This window comes from Callorhinus ursinus, unplaced genomic scaffold (assembly GCF_003265705.2).
Source record: "Callorhinus ursinus isolate GAN/ISIS: 27379988/994484 unplaced genomic scaffold, GSC_fseal_2.0 scaffold51, whole genome shotgun sequence".
NCBI classification, from domain to species: Eukaryota; Metazoa; Chordata; class Mammalia; order Carnivora; family Otariidae; genus Callorhinus; species Callorhinus ursinus.
In genome coordinates, this window is record NW_027397113.1 from 5,348,677 (window position 1) to 5,373,649 (window position 24,973).

At 47.8% G+C, this 24,973-nt stretch overlaps 3 protein-coding genes across 13 annotated transcripts in view; 2 read left to right on the forward strand and 1 right to left on the reverse strand.

Annotated features, from left to right (window-relative positions):
* Nucleotides 1-2: 2 nt before the first annotated feature.
* CFL1 (cofilin 1) lies at nt 3-3,798 on the forward strand. 2 transcript variants are annotated; one of them, XM_025878296.2, is made up of 4 exons: nt 3-323; nt 2,454-2,761; nt 3,012-3,088; nt 3,305-3,798. In XM_025878296.2, the coding sequence occupies exons 1-4, from the start codon at nt 18-20 to the stop codon at nt 3,415-3,417; spliced, it is 804 nt and encodes a 267-aa protein (XP_025734081.1). In that variant the 5' UTR covers nt 3-17; the 3' UTR covers nt 3,418-3,798. The 2 variants fall into 2 exon arrangements, with proteins under 2 accessions (XP_025734081.1, XP_025734082.1); XM_025878297.2 differs by lacking the exon at nt 3-323 and adding an exon at nt 1,191-1,286.
* Nucleotides 3,799-5,013: 1,215 nt separating this feature from the next.
* SNX32 (sorting nexin 32) lies at nt 5,014-17,412 on the reverse strand. The gene is made up of 13 exons (XM_025878291.2): nt 17,242-17,412; nt 9,192-9,296; nt 8,699-8,809; nt 8,432-8,553; nt 8,125-8,248; nt 7,859-7,963; nt 7,560-7,665; nt 7,298-7,373; nt 6,990-7,029; nt 6,128-6,214; nt 5,850-6,009; nt 5,684-5,769; nt 5,014-5,350 (listed from the first exon to the last, which is right to left on the reverse strand). Exons 1-13 carry the CDS (start codon nt 17,275-17,277, stop codon nt 5,297-5,299), a joined length of 1,212 nt encoding a protein of 403 aa, XP_025734076.1. The 5' UTR covers nt 17,278-17,412; the 3' UTR covers nt 5,014-5,296.
* Nucleotides 17,413-17,832: 420 nt separating this feature from the next.
* The window catches only part of LOC112829007 (uncharacterized), a 38,792-nt gene continuing 31,651 nt past the window's right edge, over nt 17,833-24,973 (forward strand). For 8 of the 10 annotated variants that reach the window (XR_012375463.1, XR_012375464.1, XR_012375466.1 and 5 more), the window contains exons 1-2: nt 17,833-19,633; nt 21,022-21,077. The gene's annotated coding sequence lies outside the window, so the exon portion shown is untranslated. The remainder of the gene's footprint in view (nt 19,634-21,021; nt 21,078-24,973) is intronic. The other 2 variants (XR_012375467.1, XR_012375465.1) reach the window with 2 other exon arrangements.

The following is a 24,973-nucleotide window of genomic DNA, read 5'->3' on the forward strand; positions in this document are numbered from 1 at the left end:
GGCGCGCTCTCCGTGCCATGGCCCTAGTCCCTCTTGGCTGTCTCGGACTACATTTCCCAGCATGTAACGTGGCGCTGGGAGGCCGGCTGGCGAAAAAGACTTCGTTACCCAGTGAGCACGAGGACGGCGCAGGACCCCTGGACTTCATTTCCCGTCGGCCCATGGGGGGAGCGCCGGAAGCCCGCCCCGCCCCTCATTGTGCGGCTCATACTAAACGGAAGGGGCCGGGAGAGGCCGCGTTCAGTCGGATCCCGGCAGCAGCTGCAGCGGCTCTCATCTCTTCTGACTCTCCTTGCTATCTCTCTTTCGCTTCCGGAAACATGGTGAGCAGCAGGCCTTGGCGACTGACGGGAGGGGGCTGCGAGTCGGTCGTCTGAGCGCAGGGGAGGGAACGGTGGAGCGACGTCGGCACCCCCTCCCCCAGCGCCCCGGGCGGGATGAGGGTCTCGGGCTGAGGGGCGGGCGGCGTTGGGACGCGCGTGCGCGCCCGCGGGCGCTGGAGAGGGCTGGCTCGGCCGTAGCTCGCGCGCCCCCTGGGCTCCCTTCCCCTCCCCCACTGCGCTGCTGCGCCCGCGCGGACACCGGCTATGGGGGAGGGGTCCGTGGCGCGCGCGCGCCCGCCCCTCGCGGAGCAGCCGGTGGCGCGCGCTGAGGCAAGTCGGTTCACGGGGGCGCGCGTTTTACGGGAGCACGCGGCATCCGAACCCGGCCCGAGGGCGGCGAGGGAAAAGCGCGCGAGCGGTCTCGGCGCGCGCGCCCCACCCAAGGGCTGTTCCTGTCTCCGCGTCACCCTCCCTCGGCTGGCGGGTCTGTAGAGAGCAGGTGGCAGGGATGTCTGCGCCCAGGAGGGGCGGGGGCGGAGGGCCAACGGAGATGCGGGGGCGGAGGGGTCCGAGTGCTAGCGCTGGGGATTAAGGGCTTGCACCGCGCCACCCGGAACTGCGGGTTTGCACCGCGGAGGTTACGGCCCTGCGAGGGAACCCACAAAGCGATCTGGGTTCTCTGCTATGTGCATCCGGCAAAGGCTGGAACGGCACAGTCGGCCGGCGCGTGCGCACACGCTCAGGCCCCCGCCGCTGGGCCGAAGCCCTGGACAAGCGGGGCCTTCGGCTTTCCCGGATGGGGCCTGAGGGTGGAGCCGAGTTTAGGGAAGTGACCCAGGCAGGCATCGCCCGGAAACCACCCCGCCCCCTGTGTTCGGCCCCAGGGCTACGAGAACTGAGGGTTGTGTAAATCGTCCAGGCTCCGGCCGGCAGCGGAGGGGGCTGATGCGCCTGTCGGTAAAGGTGATTCCTCGGGGTTGAGGCTCTGGGGTGCTACTGCCTCCGGGTACTGCTTTCTCCCGGACGGGGCAGGGGCAGGGCCCGGGCGAGCGCTTTTCCCCCCGCCTACTCCGGAAGCGGCTGAGTCACGTGGCCGGCTTCCTCTGCAGTTCCGGGAGCGGGGGGCGCGGCAGATTTCACTGTGGACTGTAGCCCCCCTCCTGGCTAGGGTGTCCCCCCAACTCGACCCAAAACAGACGTTTAAAGAGCTCTCGAGGACCGTGGGTATTTGGTTCTGACCTGCTAACTTATGTCAGCGATCTTTGAGTCCTACATTTTCTGCGGAGGACGGGGAGTTAATGGGTTAGGGCTTTAATTAGGGATCGTGATTCTTGCCTTGAAGAAGACCCCAGCAAAGAAGAGGGCGGTTTGTGAACAACTGCACTGAGTAGTTCTGATGGACTTAACGAGAACTGTTAAACTCGTTGGTGTCTTGTCTACCATTGTGGGGTCCTGTTCTCCTTCCAGAAGAGGTGGTTATAACCTGGGTGCTTTGAGTCTCTCTTTCTTGTGAAGTTTTGAGTCAGCACTATTATCCAAAAGCTGAGATGCAGTACTGTGAGTAAGAAACGAGTCAGTAGGGTGCCTGGGTGGCTCAGTTGGTTAAGCAACTGCTTTCAACTCAGGTCGTGATCCTGGAGTCCCTGGATCGAGTCCTGCATGGGGCTCCCTACTCGGCAGGGAGTCTGCTTCTCCCTCTGACCCTAACCCCTGTCATGTGCTCTCTCTTATTTTCTCTCTCTCAATAAATAAAATCTTAAAAAAAAAAAAAAGAAAAGAAACGAGTCAGTAGCCTATGGATTCTTTTAATTCTGGGCTCACATCAAAGCCAAGGTTCTGCTTCTTACAGGTCCTCAGTTTCTAGGCTGTAAGATGTTGGGTGAGGAAGAATGATGTTGAATTAGATGATTAGAGGTTCTTCTAAGGCTGCCATTCTGGGGTTTTCTCATTTGGTCCTTGGACAGTGGCTTGGGTGGGAAAATAGTGACACTTGGCTTGGGAAGGGGAAGTGATGATCTCTTGGTTGAGGACTTGTTGGCATCCAAGATGGATCTCTTAAGATTACAAAGGCGGGATTTCAGGGGGAGTCCCAAAGTCTTCTTTTATGAAGTATATGTGGCTCGTCCCTAGGCCTCCGGCGTGGCGGTCTCTGACGGTGTCATCAAAGTGTTCAATGACATGAAGGTGCGCAAGTCCTCGACACCAGAGGAGGTGAAGAAGCGCAAGAAGGCGGTACTCTTCTGCCTGAGCGAGGACAAGAAGAACATCATCCTGGAGGAGGGCAAGGAGATCCTGGTAGGTGATGTGGGCCAGACTGTAGACGACCCCTACGCCACCTTTGTCAAGATGCTGCCAGACAAGGACTGCCGCTATGCCCTCTATGACGCAACCTATGAGACCAAGGAGAGCAAGAAGGAGGATCTGGTGTTTATCTTCTGGTGAGCTCCCCTGCGGGCGCTTCTTCCTACCACTTGCCCTGGCTCTGCCTCTCCCTCCTTTCTCAGCATGGGAACCTCTGTGAGTTTGGGGGGAGGGTGTTGTAACAAAACACTTGTCAGTGGGGAACTTGGTCAAAGCTTGAGTGTGGGGACCAGCTCAAGGATTTCTCGAAGTGTTCTCTCACTTGAGGGCACTTGCAGACTCGGAGAGGGAACTTTGTTGCATATTCTCTGATTGTCTTCCCTCCAGGGCACCTGAGTCTGCACCTCTTAAGAGCAAAATGATTTATGCCAGTTCCAAGGATGCCATCAAGAAAAAGCTGACAGGTAAGGGCCAGCATTGGTGCCACGCACTTCTTCGCTTAGGCTTTGGCTGTAGGGTGGGGTGAAAGGCTTGGTATATGAGATACCTCCCCCCTCCTCTTCCCTGCCTGCTGGAAGGTAACCTTGTCCTTTCCATCTGTTCTGATTGGCTCCTTCCCAGCCCCAACTTCCCCTCCCCCAGTGCATCCTGCTCACAGATGCTCCCCTTCTTCCTCACAGGGATCAAGCATGAATTACAAGCAAACTGCTACGAGGAGGTCAAGGACCGCTGCACCCTGGCAGAGAAACTGGGGGGCAGTGCTGTCATCTCCCTGGAGGGCAAGCCTTTGTGAGCCCCCTCCAGCCCCCTGCCTGGAGCATCTGGCAGCCCCAGACCTGCCCATGGGGGTTGCAGGCTGCCCCCTTCCTGCCAGACCGGAGGGGCTGGGGGGATCCCAGCAGGGGGAGGGCAATCCCTTCACCCCAGTTGCCAAACAGCCCCCCCTCACCCCCTGGACCTTCCTCCTCCCTCCACCCCTGACGGTTCTGGCCTTCCCAAACTGCTTTTGATCTTCTGATTTCTCTTGGGTTGAAGCAGACCAAGTTCCCCCCAGGCACCCCAGTTTGGGGGGGCCTGTATTTTTTTTAACGACACCCCAATTCCCCACCTGTTCCTCCCTTTTCCCATGCTGCCAACTTCTAACCGCAATAGTGACTCTGTGCTTGTCTGTTTAGTTCTGTGTATAAATGGAATGTTGTGGAGATGACCCCTCCTTGCGCCGCCTGGTTCCCCTCCCCTTTTCCCCTGGTCTTGGCCACCCATGGAAGCAGGACCAGTAAGGGACCTTCAATTAAAAAAGAAAAAAGAAAAAAAACCACACACACAACAATAAAAAGGCTCACTAATGGGATGTTTGTTTCAGGGTCGGGGCCCAAGGGACCTTGCAGGGGAAGGTATGCTGAGATAATGAACAGCATCTTTTCTCTATACCCAGCTTCCATCCACCCCCTTAATTTGGCCCTAGCGACTGGCTGAGCCTCTTTCTGACAGCTGTCACTCATAGGTGGTACCACAGTTGGGCCCAAACTGACCGCTGGGGAGTTAGGTGAACTGGGGTGTGTGTCCTGCCAGCTGCAAGAGCCCTTTGGGCAAAAGGGGCTTTGTGCCTGAACTCTTTTCTCCTGGAGCCTCTTACCCGGGTGGGCAGCTGGGCAGTGAGGCCTATTCTCCAACCCTATGCTCAGGCCTGCCTAGTGTGGGCTGTGAGATTGCAAGTTACAAAGCGCTTCTTGAGCTGTTCTGTCTTCAGGGTTCTTTCTGGTTTTTCTCTGCCTTCTTTCATGGATGTCTGACTCATCTATGAGGGCCGAGTCCAGTGGCTGCTGTGAGTCAGAAGCCAATGAGCCTTTGGCCTTCTGCAGATGTGACTGGAGTCCAGGGTGGGGCCAAGCCAGCTGGAGCCCAGGACTTCAGACCGGAGTGTCTTGGGTCCCACCTCCCTGTGTTTAACCAAGAGGGTGTTGGCTAGAGCCCCAAGCCTTTTGTCAGTATTGCTGCAGGCTCTCTCCAATCTACATTGGGTTTTTGCCTGCCTGGGAGGTAAAGGTATCCTAGAAATCGCACCCTAAGGGTGTGAATGCAGGGTTTATTACATACACACCCCAACCTGAACTGTTGGCTGGGGGAAAGCCTGTTAAACTTGGTTCCTTAGTTCTTTGGAGCTTGCCAGTATCTCTAAGTGGAAAGCAGGAAGAGTAGTTATTTTTGACACTGCGGCGGGTGGTGCACAAGTGTCCGGTGTCCATAATGCCCTGGGTAAAGGTGTACCTGGTGGGTCCTGGAGCTGTGGGAAGTAAGGACAAGCAGGCCTCCTTGCTACCAAAAGCAGGCTTTTTATTTGTGAACAGGCTGGGGACAAACGAACTTTGGGGGGGGTGGGGAGGCGCAGAGGGTTGCTGGGGGCAGCCTCTCAGATTCCAGGAGAGGTGGGAGGTCCAGGCTCCTGGCCTCCCCTAGGTTGGGGTTCTTACCTGTGGCCCAAGTATGGTACCCATGTTGCCCTAGCTTCCTCTTGCAGGACCTGGCACTTTTGGGTGGGAGTGGGGCTTGGGCTTGCCCTGGGAGATCATGGGGCATGGCTAATAGCTGCTGTGGTTGGGGAGGTGGTATCTTGGGGTAGGGAATCTGGGGGACTTTTGCCAGTAAAGGCTCTGAAGTAGGCTCTGGCTGCACTAAGGGTCCCCCTTGAGGGCGACAAGGGTGTTCCGGAGAAGCAGGGTGCTGGCCTGCAGAGGAGAGAGGTCTTGATGTCCCTGGCCCACTGCCAGCCTGCTGCCTGATAAAATGTGCTGTTCTTTCCACACCTATTAACTCCTGCCCTCCTCCCTCTTGCATCCCTGTCCTTAGCAATAATAGCTGCCATTTATTGAGGGCTTAATGATGAGAAGGGAAGAGTCCTGGTCCAAGATTGGACATGACCCTGAAAGTCAATGGGGACTGCTCAGGGATGCCAGACCACCTTCCCCCAACACGTTTGCCAGTACTTGGTAAGAACCTAGAGGTCTGGGAGTGGATGGCAGGGAGGCAGCAAGAGGGCACAGTGAGGGTGGAGGGCTCACCTTGGCATGTTTGAGCTCCAGCTCTGCCAACTCTATGAGGTTCTTGCGGAAGGAGGAGACACGGCGGGACTTGAAATCCATGAGCTCTGGTGGGGAGGGAGGAGAAATGGGGACCCTGGCAGGGTAGGCAGCCCAGTGGCAGGGGCTCTGGGGCCATGGGGCTTACCCTGCTTGGCTGAGTCCGAGAGGCGCTCAAAGCGTTGGCAGCACTGTTGTTGGTGGCTCTCAGCAGTCCGCACCTCCCGGTTCCTAGTGCGTGCCTTGTCCAGTGCTTTGTTGGCGTTCTCATAGTCAGCCAGTGCTCGAAGCCGCCGGTACAGCAGGTCCTGGGGCCAGCAGGGGCACGGGATCACTGTTGCCCATTGCCTCATCTGCCTGCCCTCCCCTGTTGCTCCAGTCCTGCTGTCCTCCAGCCCTGAAGTTTGTTCTGGGGCCATAGCTCACCTTGGCTGCCTGTGAGTCTCGCATGTAGTATCTCAGCATGTCTGACAGCTTGAGGTCCTCATCAGATGCCACTCGGCCCTCCAGCTTCTGAATCGAAATTTGGAGGCTGGGGAGGGAACTTGCAGAGGAGCTGCCAAGGGCTGGTGTGCTGCTGCTCATCTCAATATCCAACAGAGTCACTTGATAAACACTCTAGGTCAAACCCTGATGTTCAGGGGAGCAGGCCAAGGAAAACTTGACAGAAGAGTGGCATCTGACCTGGATCTTGGGGGTTGACTAGGAATCTGACAACAGCCAAAGGCTCTGCAGGTGTGCAAGCCTCGTATGTGTTCAGGGAGCCGTGAGGTCAGTGGGAGCATTTGGATGGCAGTGGCTGGATTCCAAAAGACCTAAAATGTAAGCTAAGGACTTTGGGCTTTGTGTTTTGGGTAGTTCTGGGAGGGGCAGGGTCACTGAAGGCCCTTGAGAAGAGAGGTGGTCCAGCAGACATTTTAGAAAGATTGGCACACTGAGTGACTCTCGGAGAGGAGTTCAGGAAGTATGTGTCTGGGGCAGGGTGTTGGCAGTGTGTGCAGCCTGCCAGAGGCACGTGGCACATCCTTGTAAATGGCTTGCCAGGCCTGGTTCCCACCCCTGCCCCCATCACTGCACACACACACACTTGAGGCTGGATCCCTGTCCACCCTCCATCTCATTTAACTACGGTTTAACTGAGGGTGAGTCCAGGGTATCAACTGGGCCCAAGTTATCACCAAACGTTCCAAAATGATCCTGGAACTTTCCCCTCTTTCAGGAGGAGATATTTCGTCCCTGCAAAGGATCATTGATTGGGTGCCCTTCCAGTACAGAAGGCAGGACTCACCCTTAGTCGTTCAAAGAGTTCTGCCAATTTGAGGAAACTCCTAGGAGGCAGTGGGGGAGAGTTAGGGCAGGGGTCTTGAGAGGGTGTTGCTTAAAGCCTCCCTGCCCTTAGTGCTCCTGTCCCTAATGCCCTGTAGTGGGGAAATCTCCCTCTGCTCTTTACCAAATCCCAGCAGGAACTTCACCTCCCACCTGCAGCTGATGGTACATTTCCATAGTGACTCCTCATGGGCAGACACAGTATTACAGGCATAGAGAGAGGCGGGGGTGGGGGGCGGAAGGGCAGGAGGGGTGAGAGGGAGTCCTCACGTCTTTAGCTGGTTGACTTCTTGTGTTCCCAGACTATTCAGTGCAGCAGAGATAGGGATATAATCATCTGCCAGGCCTGCTGGGGAACAGCCCTCCATCAGAACCCCTTGGTCTGCACATCAAGCCCCACCCCCGGTGTTTGTGTCATGGAGAGACACAGGGCATTTCTTGCTCTTTTCCCTCCCCACAGGGAGTAGGAATGCTGAGTAGGAATGCCGGGGAGAAGGGGCAGGGAACCCAGGGCCCCTTGGGCCCAGCGTACACTTGTGGGAGTGCATGACACGGTCTGCCCGCAGGCAGGCGTCCCGGATGCGGGTGTGGTACTCCAGCAGGAAGGTCCTCTCATGCTCAAAGAAGTCATCCACCTCCTAAGGGAGCCAGACAGGAGCCACTTACACTGAGTCAGCAGGGACATGGTGGCCATGGACATGCAGGAATGGCACAATTTCCCTCTAGGCCATGCCCCACCAGTGGTTTCCCTCCCACGGCCACCCTGGGCCTCAATGTTTGCTGTGGACTTGAGGCCCTGGGTTGAATCCACAGAGGGGTCCCAAGGGTCACCTTTAGCCCTGACATGCTGGTGATAAGGGCTTCATCTGCAGACTTCACAATATTCCTCAGAAAACCCCCAAGAAGCTCCTTCCTGTTCTTTCCTCGGACACTCAGCTGAAGCACACGGAGAGAGTATGGTGTTGGGGTGGGCATTCGCACCTCCCACCCCAGGCTCATGTCACTCATGGAGCTGATGAGACAGAGGCTTGAGCCCACCTAGTGCCCTGCCCCCTACCCCCAAGGGTGACCCAAGGGTGTGCTCTGGCCCAGCTCACATCCTGTCCATATTCCAAAAAGACAAAGAAGTTGTGGTCTCGACGCAGGGTAGGGTGGGCTGCCAGGCGCTGCAGAAAGACCTCATGCATTGCAACTGTCTTCTTAAAGATAGCCAGGTACTCCCTGCAGGAAATGGCAGGCAGCTCATGGGCCCTCCTTGGCTCTGATTATCCTGCCCCCTTCCCCTCAGAAGCCCTGAGGTCAGAGGTCAGGGTCTCTAACCATAGGTGATGAAATCCTGGGACTCGCAGGCGGGGGGGTGGGCTTGGAGCTTCATCATAGACAAGGAAAGGAAGTAGCACTCACGCTTCCAGCTCCTGCTTCATTTTGGCAAACTCTTCCCGCGTGATGGAGCTGTCCCCCTCACCCAACTTCTGCAGCTTTTCCCTTGAAGCCTCAAAGTCTGGCCTTGGAGGGGCTGGGGGGATCTGCTCAAAGGAGGGACAGAGCTGGCAGGCCTCTTGTTGCTGAGAAGGCCATCACCCACACCCAGAAGTGTCGCCCAGCCTTCCATCCCCACCCAAGCACCCTGGCCTGCCCCTCACAGCCCCAGCCCACCCAGCCCTTCCTCACGATGAGGCCGGCGTACTCCTCATTTTCCACGTAGGCGTCATGGAGCCAGATGAACTCCTCATGCTGTCGCACGACTGAGAACTCCGTCTGGGCGAAGTGAGGGAGGCAGCTCTGGAAGCCGGGAAGCCTGTCTGAGGTATCTCTCCTCCCCTCCCAAACCCTGCACCTGCCAAGCATCCTGGGCACCCACTTTGGGGCTTCCCCAGTCCCACATCCCAGGTGAGGCCCAAGGTGGGCCTTGGTGACTCAGGTGTCCATGATTTCTGTAAGGATGATGGACAGGGCATGGCTAGGACTCAGCAAACAATCGATGCTTGCTTTCTCGGAGAGGCAGGGGGCAGGAGTCAGGTTGAGGAACAGGGCTCAAAGTTGATGTTGGCATCTGCCCCCCATCCCCCAGGCAAGCAAGGCTGGGGGAAGCAGGCTCCTCAAGCTCCTGAAGCCTCCCGAGGCAGCCTCCTGAACTGTCCTCTCGTTCCCCTGGCAGCCTCACCTTGGTTTGAACGGTGAATTTCACCTTGTCCCGCTCGCTCACTGCATCAGAGATCTCCACCTGTAAGGAGCTGTCTCCCTGCAGGTCCACTGATACGGAGGAGGGCTGTCAAGGAGGGGAGGTCTCTGACATGACTGACCACAGCCCCTGACCGCATCCTCACCGCAGACTTCAGGTCCTCCTGCAAAGCCCACCTCAGCAACATTGCTTCTTCAATGCCCTGGGGTCACCAGCTACCCCTAGAGGGATCCTGATAAGTCACTGCTCAGGGCTTTACAATTACTACAACACTTTCCCACATTTCCATCCTCAGAAGCAGGCCGACTTCTCCCCGCTTTATAGATATGGAAACTGAGACCACCAGAGAGGTGAGATAAGTTGTCCAAAATCCCACAGCTGCAAAGTGGCGGGGCCAGATTTGAACCCAGTTTCTCAAATTCCAAACCCCAAGTACTTTCTCAGCTACCAGCTCACCTCTTCCCCAGCTGGTTACTTCAGGCACCTTTTCACCAGGGCCCAGAGTGAGCTAGATAAGAAGCTCTCACCCCTTTTGAGGGGTTCTTGAAACCATTCTATTCACCTCATTTAGTGCCAAGAGGCATTGGCTTGTGGGCAAAGCACATGCGTTTCTCTAAGTGAAAAGATCCGTGAGGCACCAAACTACGAGCTCATCCTTGCATTGAGCTTTTCAACACGGTTATTGAACACCTACTCTGTCTATACCACTGTGCCAAGTGAAGGGAAGAAGCCACTGTACCTTCAAACGTTCTCACCAATATATAAACTGGCACCTGCCCACGGCTCACTTCCCCTCACTCTCTCTCACAGGCTCTGGCACACATTTGGCACAACTATGGACAACTATTCTGACTTCTGTCACCACAGATTATTTTTACCTGGACTTAAAACTTCATGGGAGTGCAATTACACAGTCTATATGCTCTTGTGTCCGTGGTCTTTAGTGAGACCCATCTATGTTGTTGAGTGCAGCAGGAATTCTCTTTCATTGCTATGTAGTATTCCATATGAATGCATCATAGCTTATGTATCTATTCTACTGTTGGTAGTCATTTAGATTATTTCAAGATTGGCCTATTATGGATAAAGCTGCTGTGAACATTCTTGCATATGTCTTTTATAGGGTAGGCATGTGTTTAAATGCTTTTGTAGACACTGCCAGTTTTTCAAGGTGATTGTAAAAATTTATACTCCTGCCAGCATTGTATGAAAATTCCAGTTGCACCACATCCTTGCCAGTACTGAGAGTTGTTAGTCCTTTTTATGTTAGCCATACTGGTGGAGGCATGGTAATTGAGCATTGTAGCTTTAACTTGTATTCCCTGGTGAGGAATGATGTTGAACACCATTTTATGTATCTATTGCCCACTTGGAGATCTTTTGTAAAGTGCCTATTCAAGTCTTTTCCTCCTCCCTTCCCCTCCCCTCCTCTTTTAAAATTCAGATCGTCTTTTTCTTACTGATTTGTAAGGACTCTTTATATACCCTGGAGACAAGTCCTTTGTCAGTTATATCTGTTGCCAATATCTCCTACTCTTTGGGTTGCCTTTTCACTCTTTTAATGACCTATAATTTTACAAGCTCCAATATGTCAGTCTTGTCTTTTGTGATTAAGGATTTTTGTGTACTCCTGAAGAAAATTTTGCCTACCTCCAGGTCATGAAGATATTCTATTTTTTTTTCTTCTAGAAATTAATAGTTTAAGCTTTTATATTTAGGTCTATGATCCACCTTCACTTCATTTTGTAAACAGTGTAAGGTATAGGTTATGACTCATTTTTGCCATATAATAGCCAGTTATTTTAGCACTATTTGTTTAAAAAAGACTATCTTTTGAGTATTGATTTGCTTTGGTGCACATCTTGATAGAAAATAAATTGACTTCGTAAGTGTTAGCAATTCTGTACTATCTTTCCTCTTCCACTGATCTATATGTTTGTATTTTTGATATATCACACTGTCTTGATTGCTATAATTGACAAACTTGAAATCAGATAGAATTAACAACTTTGTTCTTTTTTTTTTTAAAGATTTTATTTATTTATTTGAGAGAGAGAATGAGAGATAGAGAGCACGAGAGGGAAGAGGGTCAGAGGGAGAAGCAGACTCCCTGCTGAGCAGGGAGCCCGATGTGGGACTCGATCCCAGGACTCCAGGATCATGACCTGAGCGGAAGGCAGTCGCTTAACCAACTGAGCCACCCAGGCGCCCAACAACTTTGTTCTTTTTCAAAATCATTTCGGCTATTTAGATCTTTGCATTTCTGTATAAATTGTAGACTCAGCTTGTTAATTTACACCCAAAACACTTGCTGGGATTTTGATTGAGATTAAATTGGATCTATAGATCAATTTGGGAAGGAAGACATTTTTACAATTTTGAATCTTCCAATCCATCAACATGAAATATCTTTCCAATTATTTAGATCTTCTTTAATGTTTCTCAGTAAATGTTTTGTAGTGTTCTCTGTAAAGCTTTTGCACGTCTTTGTTAGATTTATTCCTAAGTATTTTGTGATTTTTTATTGTTGTTGCTATTTGAAATATTTTTAAAAATTTCATTCCCTAGTTATTTGTTGCTAGTATGTAGAAACACACAATTGATTTTTATATATTTACTTTGTGTCCACGAACTGTGCTATATTTACTTACTACTTTTTTTTTAAGATTTTATTTATTTATTTGAGAGAGAGAGAATGAGAGAAAGAGAGCACATGAGAGGGGGTAGGGTCAGAGGGAGAAGCAGACTCCCTGCCGAGCAGGGAGCCCAATGCAGGACTCGATCCAAGGACTCCAGGATCATGACCTGACCCAAAGACAGTTGCTTAACCAACTGAGCCACCCAGGCGCCCTTTACTTACTACTTTTAATAGTTTGTAGATTATTTTGGATTTCTTCCATATACAATCCTATAATATAAAATAATAACAGTTTTAGTTTTTCCTTTCCAACCTTTATACCTTTTACTTTTTCTTGCCTTATTGCACTTGCTAGAACCTCTAGCACAATGCAGAAGTGGTGACATGGTGAAAAAGGAAATCCTTGTCCCTGATCTCAGAGGGAATGCATTCAAAATGTAATCCTAAAGATGATTAATTCTGAATCAGATTAATGAGACTCCCTTCTATGCCTAGTTTGGTAAGAGTGTTGATTTTTATCAATGTTCCCTCCATTTATTGAGATATCAAATGGGTTTTCCTGTTATTCTGTAATGTCCCAAATTTCACTGATAGATTTTCAAATACTGAACCACCCTGCATTCCTGGAATAAGGCCTTCATCATGAAGTATTATCTTTTTGTTTTTTAGTTTTTATTTTTTTAAAGGATTTATTTATTTATTTACTTGAGAGAGAGACAATGAGCATGCAAGCAAGTGATCAGGCGGTGGGGGGCAGAGAGAGAGGGACAAGCAGACTGCGCTGAGTGTGGAGCCCAATTCAGGGCTCAATGCCACCACCCTGAGATCATGACCTAAGCTGAAATCAAGAGTTGGACGCTTAACCAACTGACCTACCCAGGTGCCCTGAAGTATTATCTTTTTATATATTGCTTATTCAACTTGATAATATTTTATTTGTGATTTTTCCATTTACGTTCACAAGAGAGATTAACTTGTGTTTTTTCCTTTCTTTTAATGTTTTTGACAGGATATTTTGTGGTAAAATATGCATATCGCAAAATTTACCATTTTAACTATTTTAAAGTGTACAGTTTATTGATATTAAGTATATTCACACTGTTGTGCAACCATCACCATCATCTACCTCCTCTTGACAGGTTTTTGTATCAAGGTTATATTGTCCTCCGAAAATAAGTTGGAATTGTGCCTTCTATTTCTGTTTTTGGAATAATTTATATGAGAATGGTATTAGTTTTCCTTTAATGCTTCAAAGAATTCACATGTGAAATTATATTGCTTAGAGAGGTATTTTTGGAAAAGTTTTTAATTATAGATTTACTTCCTTTAATAGACATAGGACTATTGAGATTTTCTACTTCTTATTTCAGGTTTGGTAAGTTGCATTTTTCAAGTAGTTTGTCCATTTTGTTTAAATTCTGTCATTTGTTGGCATAAGCTTGTTCTTAAATTCTTTTATTTTTATTTATTTATTAATATTTTATTTATTTATTTGAGAGAGAGAGAGAAAGCATGAGCGGGGGGAGGAGCAGAAGCTAATGGAGAAGCAGAATCCCCACTGAGCAGGGAGCCCGATGTGGGGCTCAATCCCAGCACCCAGGATCATGACCTGAGCCAAAGGCAGACACCTAACCGACTGAGCCACCCAGGCGCCCCTCTTATTATCTTTTTTTTTTTAAAGATTTTATTTATTTATTTGAGAGAGAGGATGAGAGAGAGAGAGAGAAAGCACATGAGACGGGGGGAGGGTCAGAGGGAGAAGTAGACTCCCTGCCGAGCAGGGAGCCCAATGCTGGACTCGATCCAGGGACTCCAGGATCATGACCTGAGCCAAAGGCAGTCGCTTAACCAACTGAGCCACCCAGGCTCCCATCTTTTTTTTTTTTTTTTAAAGATTTTATTTATTTATTTGAGAGAGAGAGCATGAGGGGGGAGGGTTAGAGGGAGAAGCAGACCCCTGCTAAGCAGGGAGCCTGATGTGGGTTGATCCCAGGACTCCAGGATCATGACCTGAGCCGAAGGCAGTCATTTAACCAACTGAGCCACCCAGGCCCCCTCTCTTAATATCTCTTTAATGACTGAAACATCTCTATCAACATGCACTTTCTCATTCTTGATATTGGTAATTAATATTTTCTCCCTTCCTCGCTCTCAGTCTCCCTCTTGCTCTCTCTTTCTCTCTTTTATCAGTCTTGCTAGATGCTTATCAATTTTTTAGTATTTTCAAAAAACTATTTTGGGCATTCTTGAATTTCTATATTTGTATATTTACCTTCTATTAATTGATTTCTGCTCTTTATTATTTCCTTCCTTTTACTTTCTTGGGGTTTAAATTGTTCTTCTTTTTCTAGTTTCTTGAGATTGAAATGTAGATCACTGGGGCCCCTGGGTGGCTCAGTTGTTTAAGCATCTGCCTTCAGCTCAGGTCCTGGGGTCCTGGGATGGAGTCCCACATTGGGCTCCTTGCTCAGTGGGGAGCCTGCTTCTCACTCTACCTGCCACTCCCCCTGCTTGTGCTCTCTCTTTGACAAATAAACAAATAAAATCTTTAAAAAACAAAACAAAAAAGAAATGTGGATCACTGAATTTTTCAACCTTTCTTCTTTTCTGAAATATGCATTTGGAGGTGTAAGTTTCCCCCTGGGTACTTCTTTAGCTGCATCTCCAGTTTTGACATATATTTTCAAAATCATTTCTTTAATTTCTAATTTTCATTGTAATTTCTTATTTGACCTATGAATTACTTAGAAGCATGTTGCTTACTTTCCAAATATTTTGGAATCTAGTTATCTTTTTGTTTTGATTCCCTGTTAATTCTAGTGGGACAGAGATCTCATTCTATGATTTCAATGTTTCAAAACTTGTTGATACTTGCATTATAGCCCAACATATAATGTATTTTGGTAAATGTTTCAAGTGCACTTGAAAAGAATGTGTTTCCTGCAGTTGTTGGGTACAGAGCTCTAATTAAACCAATTAGATCAAGTTGATTAATCATGGTATTTTATTTATTTTATTTATTTATTTGACAGAGAGAGAGAGAGCAGAGCGGTAGGCAGAGGAAGAGGGAGAAGCAGGCTCCCCACTGAGCAAGGAGCCCGTTGTGGGGCTCAATCCCAGGACCCTGGGATCATGACCTGAGTTGAAGGCAGACGCTTAACCGAAAGAGCCACCCAGGCACCCCTAATCATGGTATTTTAAATCTTCAAAATCCTTACTTGATTTTTTTTGGGGGGGGGACTTGTTGAGAGAGTGTGTTAAACCTCTAATTGTGAGTTTGTCTTTTTCTCCTTTTAATTCTGTAATCTTTTACTTTGCATATTTTGAAATGATGCTATTCATTGCATATAAATTTAGGACTGTTTTCTCTTCCTGTTGAATTGACTCTTTAATCATTATAAAATGTCCCTCTTTATTTCTAGTAATACTTCTTGTCTTACAGTCTACTTTGTCTGAAATTAATATAGCTATGCCATCATTCTTTTGGTTAGCATTCCTTTTGTGTCCTTACAGTTAAAATATGTCTCTTAAAAAAAAAAAGGATTTATTTATTTATTTTTTTTAGAGAGAGTATACGTGTGTGTGTTGCGGGGGAGAGAGAGAGAGAGAATGAGAGGCGGGGGGTGGTGCACGGGAGAGGAGAGAGAATCTCAAACAGACTCCTTGCTGAGCATGGAGCTCTAAGGGGCTCCATCCCATGATCCCTGAGATCAAGACCTGAGCTGAGACCAAGATTCTGACACCTAACCAACTGAGCCACCCAGTATGTGTCGTTTGACAGAATATAGTTGTCTTTTAAAAATCCAATCTGAGGGGCGCCTGGGTGGCTCAGTTGGTTAGGTGTCAGAATCTTGGTCTCAGCTCCGGTCTTGATCTGGGGTTGTGAGTTCAAGCGCCACGTTGGGCTCCATGCTGGGCTCCATACTGGGCATGAAGCCTACTTAAAAAAAATCCAATCTGAAAAAAAAATCCAGTCTCAATTTTTTTTTAAGTAACCTTACACTCAAGGTGGGGCTCAAAGTCTCAACCCTGAGATCAAGAGTTGCATGTTCTACCAACTGAGCCACCCAGGCCCCCCTGAATATGTTTTTAATTGGAGGGTTTGGTCTATTCATAATTACTATAATTACTGACATAAGCTATAAACCTACCATCTTGCTTTTTATTTTTTTTCTTTTTCTCATCTGTTTTTTTTTGTTGCTTTATTCTTTTTCCCTTGCCTTTTGTTAGATTAGTCAAGTATTTTTATATTATTTCATTTCCTCTTCTATTATATTTTTATTTACATCTTCATTTAGTATTCTTTTCATTTCTTTCTATTTAAAGGAGAATCTTGGAGAAGGCGATGCTTACTCTAGAGGACAGGCTCTAATACTGGACTTTGAGAGAGTCTGGCACCTACAAAGTTTGGGAATGGACCCATCAGTTTTATAGCCCAGTGTACATCCCATATGATAACAGTAACAACAACAACAACAAAAGAGCTAACACATACTTGAGCTTCCTATATGCCAGGTACTGACCTAAGCATTTTACATACATATATTAACTGATTTAGCCATGAATATGAACATAAACATTGAAACAGATATTTTCTGCTCTATACTTTGTATCTCTCAGCCCCTCTCAACTCTCCAAACTCTTCACTTGGCTTCTCTGAAATCCCCAGGGCAGCCTTCCCCTTTGTCCAACTGCAACCCCCCCAACACACACAATCTGGCTCATTGGTACAAGGGGCCCCTCACTCTCCTGTCTCCCTCCTGCTACCTTAGTATCTCTGCTCTAACCTGTACTGTTTGGTAACTGCTTGAGAGAGATGGAACTTCAAGGATGGACCACAGCTACTCCATCCTTGTCCTCAGCCACAGCCCACTATGCACATGCCTCCAATGCTCAAAAGTGTGCACCTCTGTAAGCCCAGTGATGCTCAATAACTATTTGTTGAATGAAATCAAGAGGAAAGAGTGAAGAATTAATGATCTTATGATTATATGAACACAGGTGCACAAATGAAGCCATTAATGCTTAACTGGATTCCTCCCCCCATGGCAAAGGAGAAGGGTACTCCATCCTCTTCTCAATCCCTAACATCCCTCCTTCCTCTTCTTCCCTATTAGGCCAGAATCGTAAGTTGGTCCTGGGCAGGGGAGGAGTGGCAGTGACAGGTCCCTTTCCATCTGTCAGGGCAAAGGTAAATCCTGCCTCCTTTGGCATCCTCACCAAGCCTCATGCAGGTGCCACAGAGGCGCCCCACCCCTCTACCCCCTTGCTCAGGTCTCTCTAGCTCACGCGTGCGCGCGAACACACGCACACACGCCCCACTCCCTGATTGGGCATCACCGGGTATCATGGAGTGAGGTGAAGGTTGGGAGGGGGTTTGCATCCTTTCTTTACCTTGCTCTCCTTCCCAGTCTCTTGACGCCCCTCCATCACCCTTCTTCTTGGCTGCAGCACACAAGTATTCCGCGGCGGGCCAGTGCCCGCGCGCTCCCGCAGCTTCGTGCCCGGTAACTCGCCCGAGGCACGCGACCCTACCAGCTGACGGAGACACTCTCCCCTCCCTGCTAGGAGTCACCTGGAATCAGGCGTGGTTCCCACCCGTTCCTTCGCAGCTGCGCCTTTTGATTGGGTACCGGGTTCACCGTGAGCGACACCATTGGCTGCAACGCCTGTCGTTCCTTTGCTTGGCCCCAGCTTTTAAGGGGAAGCGCGTAACCCAGGGCCGGGAACGGGCGACAGTATGGGGGCTGGGGTCGGGGGTTCTGGGGTTACTGAGGTCTCGAGCCACGTCAGCCCCCGCCCCCAGGCTGGCAGTCTGTCGCCTGCCGCAGCTCCGGGCGGTGCCTTCCAACCGCCTCGCGCGGTCTGCGCGTGCGCACTAGCCAGGTCGCGCGCCCTCCAGGCGGTGGGCGAGGCGGCGGGCCAGTGGGCAGGGTGGCAGGGTGGGAGGGTAGGGCGGGGTGGGGAATGGGGAGGAGGGGTGGGATGGTGGACCAGGGATAAGGGTTAGGGTCAGCGTCTGTGGAGAAAGGGGTTCCGTTAGAATTTTCGCTCTGGGGCATGAGGGATCTGCGGGGTAAGGCGCACAGAGCCGTGAGGAGACGCCGTAAGGCCCGCGGCCAGGGCGCCCGAGGCCAGGCCCGGGTCCACGGGTGGTCGCACCTGGACCCGGGAAGCAGAGGGGCACAGATGCTGCGAGAAAAATTGTGGGTGCCCTGGAACGGGCTCATTGTGATCGGGAAGAGAATGGATCTCCTGGGTAGAAATACACAAAAGCCTAGGATGTGCGACCCAAAGCTTGACTCTGAGTACTGGGGACGAGAAGATGTGGAAAAAATGGTCTTGAAAGCGAAGTCAGGCCAAAGTCAGGAAAGGATGGATGTGAAGCTACTGCACAGTGTAGCAAATGCATTACGGACTTCAGCAGGTTTGGGGGAAAACAGCCCAAAGCAGATGGGGGGAAAGCAAGAAATTAGAGGCAAAATAGGCGCTGAATCCGAGAGTGCACGGACTACAGCAGGGTCTAGGAAGGGGTCTGGCTTTAAAGAGAGGTTGAAATTTACTGGAATGGGGACCAGAGGAGAGGACTTGAGATCCAGACCACATACACTAGGGCAGAATGAGGAGGAGCTGAGGTCGAGTGGAGAGGAGCTGAGGTCGAGTGGAGAGCAGCTGAGGTCGAGTGGAGAGCAGCTGAGTGGAGAGAAGCTGAGATCAAGTGGAGAGAAGCTGAGATCAAGTGGAGAGAAGCTGAGATCAAGTGGAGAAAAGCTGAGGTCAAGTAGAGAAAAGCTGAGGTCAAGTGGAGAGAAGCTGACATCAAGTGGTGAGAAGCTGAGTCTGAGTGAAGAGAACCTGAGGTCAAGTGGAGAGAAAGAGGGATCCAGGGGAGAGAAGCCGGAAAGTAGTGGAGAGGATTTGAGATCCACTGGAGATAAACTGCAGTCAAGTGCAGAGAAGCTAGAGGGTTCGGGAATGGAGAGCATAACTGAAGAGACAACTGAGAGAATGGTAGAAGTTACTGGTGATGAAAAATGGATTACAGTTCCTGGTGCTGAGATGGAAAATCGTTTTGAAAAGGCGGAAGGAAGTGACGGAGAGCTGGAAGGGACTGAGGAAGCAATGGGAGTTGAGGATGTCTTGGGTGGAGTGAATGATATTGCTGATGAATCTGCTTCTATGGAAGAGAAAGAGGTTATAGATGAAGGTAACGGTGAATGAGGCAGATGAAGGACTGAAGCTAATGAAGGAAAGAGAGTCAGATAGAGGGTGTTGCCAGTCAAGGAGGAGAAATTAGAGCCAAGCAGAGCATTACTGACCCTGAAGAGGTAAATATGAGAGAGGTAAGGAGAGCATGGGGATGAAGAATTTGTAAGGATGAAGGTGGAGGCTAGGGCCAAAGGACATGAAGAAGAATGAGAAGGAGGGAAATGGGAACATTTTGAGGAGATAGAAAGGATCTGATAAGGTCTTGCTATGTCGAGGAAAGGTGGAGATTTTTTTCTTGGAGAAGAGCTGTGACTGAAGGGCTTGTTGGGAAATGTTTGAGAAATGGATTTGGGAGGAGCTAGAGGATTTAGTTTAATGTGTGGTTGGTTTATAAGATAGAGAAGAATGCATAGTGAGAAAAATGGGGAATTACAGCAGGATAAAGGGTGGATAATGAAGGTTGTGAAGGAAGATGCAAGCTGGAGCGAGGAAGGAAAACTTCTGAGAGGATCCTGAAGAGGCATGAGGGGCTCCAAAGTGACACAAGCAAGAGAAAAGAAAGAAGTGAAGAAAAAAAGTAAGAAGTCAAATCCCATCATAATGATTATGTTTGTTGGGTTTTGGGGTTTTAAAGTTATTTCCTTTACTCTCTCTGTACGCCCCTCTCCCATGTAAGCTAATTTTACAATCGAATGGGACAGGCCTCTCGTGGGGCCCTATACATCTGGACCAAGCCCATCCTCATGGATCTATCCTCTAACTAGCCTCCAAATGTAGCTGGAATAATGCTGGGCTCGCTTCACCATGATCACCATTTCCGTGGGTTTCCCTCACCTCCACACATCAAATTTGAGTTGCTCAGACTTGATATGAAGATACCTCAACTGTTTGTGTTATTACTGTTTCCATCTTTGACTTGGTTATTCATCTAGTCACGTGGACTTTTCCCCTTATGTCAGTCTCCTTTGGGGCTTTCTCCTATGACTTCCATATGCCATCCATCATCTACTCTCATCCCAGGGAAGAGAGAAGACTCCCTGAGTGCCTACTGTCAAGACATCAGCGTCAAAACTTAGGCTCTTAGATCCTGTTTGTCTCTTCGATAGGGATATAAGAGGTAGAAAAAAAACAGCCATGGATGGTTTGGATGAAAGAAATATTTCACCCTTTTCCCTCCATATACCTTTTTTTTGGGAGGGGAGAGAGAGTGGCAGTAGGGGGCAGAGAGAGAGGGAGAGAATCTTCAGCAGGCTTCACACCCAGTGTGGAGCCCATTGTAGTGCTTGATCTCACGACCCTGAGATCATGACTTGAGCTGAAACCAAGAGTCAGACACTCAACCGACCAAGCCACCCAGGTGCCCCTCCCCCATGTACTTTTTAAACTCCATAATATTGGGGCGCCTGGGTGGCTCAGTCAGTTAAGTGTCTGCCTTCAGCTCGGGTCATGATCCCAGGCTTCTGGGATGGAGCCCCACATCGGGCTCTCTACTCAGTGGGGAGCCTGCTTCTTCCTCTCCCTCTGTAGCTCTCCCTGTTTGTGTTCTCTCTCTCTCTGTCAAATAAATAAATGAAATCTTTAAAAAAAGCCTGTAATATTTCTGAGGAGTAGAAACTTCGTCATATCATAAATATCATGACACAAATTTATTATAGGCTCATGTTTTTTAGTTGTTTTATACATACCCTTTGCTGATTTTCCCCAAAGCCTCCAAAAGATCTGTAAACCCCATGCCATATTTTTTGTTCCTGTAGTCAGACCTAATGATAATTCACCAATTTCATTTTTTTCCCTGGCAATTTCCTTTTTTGAGTCCTTTATCCTCTGAGTCTGATGTAGAGTGGCTGTGTTCTAGGCTTGCCCCATTGCTGCTCTCCTGGGCTTCTTAACACTTCTTTCTGTTTCTCTGTGTTGGATCTCCTACTGCCTGGATCTTAGATCTTCTCCCTCTTTCTTGTTTTACAGCCTCATTTTGGCCAACCACATCATCTAATAGCTTCCAGAGAAAGAGACCATGGGAGGTAAACTTTGTGACAGCTTATCTGCCTGAAAATATTGATTCTTCTCTCATATTTGATGGATTTATTGCAAGTCAAAGAGGATAAATTAGAGCTAAGCATAACATTATTGACTTTGAAGGGGTAAATATGAGAGAGGAAGGGAGAGCATCTGAGTCTGCGAGGAGGGAATGGGGATGAAGAGCTACGAGGCTCGAGGTTGGAAATATTTTTCCCTTAGAATTGTAAAGGCAGGGGCGCCGGGGTGGCTCAGTCGGTTAAGCGTCAGCCTTTGGCTCAGGTCATGATCCCAGGGTCCTGGGATCGAGCCCCGCTTTGGGCTCCCTGCTCAGCAGGGAGCCTGCTTCTCCCTCTCTCTCTGCCTACTTGTGCTCTCTCTGTCAAATAAATAAAATCTTTAAAAAAATTGTAAAGGCATTGCCCCACTCTTTTCTAACTTCTGAGTGTTGCTGTTTATAATTGCAGTTTTGTTCTTAAAATTTTTTTTTTTATTCTGTGGATATGACCTATATAAATTACTTGTTTTCTACCACTCTAATGGCTCACCCTGCCCTCTCCTTCTGTTTTCTTTCTTTTTTTAAAAGATTTTATTTATTTTATTTAAGATTTTCTTAAGATTTTATTTATCCATTCATGAGAGACAGAGAGAGAGGCAGAGGGAGAAGCAGGCTCCCTGTGGAGCAGGGAGCCCGATGCGGGACTCGGTCCCAGGACCCTGGGATCATGACCTGAGCCGAAGGCAGACGCTTAATGACTGAGCCACCCAGGCGTCTCTCTCCTTCTGTTTTCTATGGTTCTACTACAGGACATTGGAGCCTGAGTTAGAGCTCTTATCTTTTTTCTACTTTTGTCCTTTTTTTATTCTACTCTCTGGACAATTTCATTAATTTTATCTTGTTATCCTTTCTATTGAGTTTCTTTTTTTTAAATTTCAACTCTTGTTCATTGATTGCTTCTTTTTTTTATATATATATAGCACTTCTGTTTTTTGTTTTGTGTACATGTTCTCTTAGATCTCCAAGGAAGAATTTTTCTGTTTTTAGGTGTTCTGCTTTTCATATTATTTCCTCCAAATTCTCCTCCCCCTTTGCTGGTGTGTGTGTATGTGTGTGTGTGTATGTGTGTGTGTGTGTGTGTTGGAGGTTTTCCTAAAATGTTTGATCTTACTCTGTGTGCACAGATGGGGCTTGTTAATTGATGGTCTTCATTCTTTATTGTTTTATATTGTATTTATCCTTTTATTTTCATCTTGATCGGGTTTGGAGATAAACACATGTATGTGTTCAATCTGCCCTGTTTGACAAAAAGTCTTCTCCATTACATTTTGATTGTTTTTAATTGAATTCTTAAGTGTAACCCTGATTTTCATCTTGAAGGTAACTTGTTATTGCCTTCATGAATTTTCCTGTGTGAAAGTGACTAGCACAATGAACAAATAAACCTCAGTGCACAGCAAACTCTACATCAGTTACTATAAACATGCTGTGAGTGCTCTCATCTTTGAAAAAGCACAAAATTTCTCTTGACTCCACATTCCCCTCTAGCTACTGCCCCATTTTTCTTGCTCCCTGTGGTAGGCACAAAAGTGGCCCCCCAAAGATATACTCACTTCCTAGTCCCAGGAACCTCTACATATTACATCATATGGCAGAAGAGTGAATATTACCTTACATGGCAAAAGATGTGATTAAGTTAAAGATCTTGAGAGGAAGAGCTTATTCTGGATAATCTGGGTGAGCCCTAAATGCTATCACAAGCGTCCTTACAGGAGAGAGACAAAGGAGATCAGATATCCAGAAGAGGAGGAGGCCATTTAACCCCAGAGGCAGACTGCAATGATTTGGCCACAAGTCAAGCAGTGTCAGGAGCCACCAGAGGTTGAAAGGGCAAATAATGGATTCTTCCCTAGAGCCTCTGTAGGAACTGTGCACAGCCTTTGCCAATACCTTGATTTTGGATTTTTGGCCTCCAGAACTTTATTCTCCAAAGAGAATAAATTTCTGTTTTTTAAGCCATGCAGTTTGTGGTAATTTGTTACAACAGCTCTAGGAAACTAATACATTCCCTTTACAGCAGAATTGCTCCCAAAAGTAGTCTATGCTTACTTTTTCTGATCTTCTCCATTCCTTTTTATCCAACTTCTTATATTAGACATTTAAAAATATACAGAAAAATTGAAAGTTTAGAGCAATTAACAACTAAATATTCTTTACCTAGATTCAGCAGCTGATAACAGTTTGCCCTATTTGCTTTGTTTGTATGTACTTCAGCACATATCTCCTAAGAATGAAGACATTCTCCTCCATATCCACTACCTAAGTAAATTAAAATCATTTTAATTTAATAAATTAAAAATTAAGAATAATTTCGTAGGGGCGCCTGGGTGGCTCAGTCAGTTAAGCATCTGCCTTCGACTCAGGTCATGATCCCAGGGTCCTGGGATCGAGCCCCACATCGGACTCCCTGCTCAGCGGGGAGCCTGCTTCTCCCTCTCCCGTTCCCCCTGCTTGTGCTCTCCCTTTCTCTCTGTCAAATAAATAAATAAAATCTTGTAAAAAAGGAAAATTCCCTAATATCATTTAATATTCAATATATATTACAAATTCCTTCCGTGTCCCCAGAAGATCTTTTATAACCTTTTTCCTTGGCCCAGCATCTCATCAGGGCTAATATGTTGAATGTGCTTAATTCTTTTTAATCTACATTAATCTCCTCTAATTTTGTTTTTTTCTTTGTTTGCTTGTTTGTTTTTAAAGATTTTATTTATTTATTTGACAGAGAGAGAGAGACAGCGAGAGCAGGAACACAAGCAGGGGGAGTGGGAGAGGGAGAAGCAGGCTTCCCGTCGAGCAGGGAGCCCGATGCGGGGCTCGATCCCAGGACCCTGGGATCATGACCTGACACTTAACAACTGAGCCACCCAGGCGCCCTCTAATTTTGTTTTTAACAAGCTTGATTTTTTTTAAAGAATTCAAGCCTATTTGCTTATAGATGTCCAGTATTTTTTATTTATCTGATTGTGTCTAGATGGTGTCATTTAGTTCATTCTTCTAACCACTGTAGTTTTTATGTACTGGAAGTTGGAGCTATATAGGTCCTGGCTTCTTTCTCTGTAGCACTTATCACCTTCTGACTCCAAGTTTCCCTTCTGTCATTGTTTATTATCTTTTGCCTCTAGAATGGAAGTTCCATGAGGGAATCAATGTGTGCCTGTTGGGTTACCTATTCTAGTCTGCTGAGTAACCAACACATAGTAGGCACTCAGCATGTATTTGTGGTATGAATTAAAGTCACATTCAGTGATTTTACCTGTGTCAATACTATGTAACATCTAATGAGAAATTGCTGTAATAATTTACCCTGTTCCTTAGAATATCTCACCTTTTTTAAAGACTCAAATGCCTGAAAATGTCTTTATTCCATACTTGAGGTTTGTCTAGGTATAGAATTTTCCCTCAGAAGTTTGAAGGCATGCCCCTTTGTTTTCTCCCTTCATGCATGGCCATTGAGAGTCCACCTCCATTTTTATGCTTGAGTCATTGCACTCGACCAGGTGATCTGTGTATGTAGTCTGCCTTCTTCTCCCTCTCTCTGTTATTTTTGCTTATTTATTGGTCCAAAGTTTATAGATCGCTCTCTCTTCCATGCTGTAGGAACTCTGATCCCACAGTTGGACAATAAAGTAGAGATACTGGGTGTGGGCAGAGTTGTAAAGATAAGCTACAGAAGGCTCAAACCTGGTAGTAGGATCTTTTTGGCAAGTGATGATAGCTAACAATTACTGAATTCTTAGAATAATCTGAATACTTTCATAGGTACCATGCTAAGCACTTTTTACATGCTCTCTATCATTTAATCCTTCTAACAACTCTCTGAGACAGGAACTATTACTCTGTCAG

Coding starts and splice junctions, on each gene's coding strand:
- CFL1 (XM_025878296.2), top strand. CDS start 18: ATGGCCCTAGTCCCTCTTGGCTGTCTCGGACTACATTTCCCAGCATGT. Junction 2,762..3,011: donor GATCTGGTGTTTATCTTCTG/GTGAGCTCCCCT, acceptor TCTTCCCTCCAG/GGCACCTGAGTCTGCACCTC. Junction 3,089..3,304: donor CATCAAGAAAAAGCTGACAG/GTAAGGGCCAGC, acceptor TCTTCCTCACAG/GGATCAAGCATGAATTACAA.
- SNX32 (XM_025878291.2), bottom strand. CDS start 17,277: ATGGAGGGGCGTCAAGAGACTGGGAAGGAGAGCAAG. Junction 8,249..8,431: donor ATGAAGCAGGAGCTGGAAGC/GTGAGTGCTACT, acceptor CATTTCCTGCAG/GGAGTACCTGGCTATCTTTA. Junction 7,964..8,124: donor TTTTGGAATATGGACAGGAT/GTGAGCTGGGCC, acceptor CGTGTGCTTCAG/CTGAGTGTCCGAGGAAAGAA.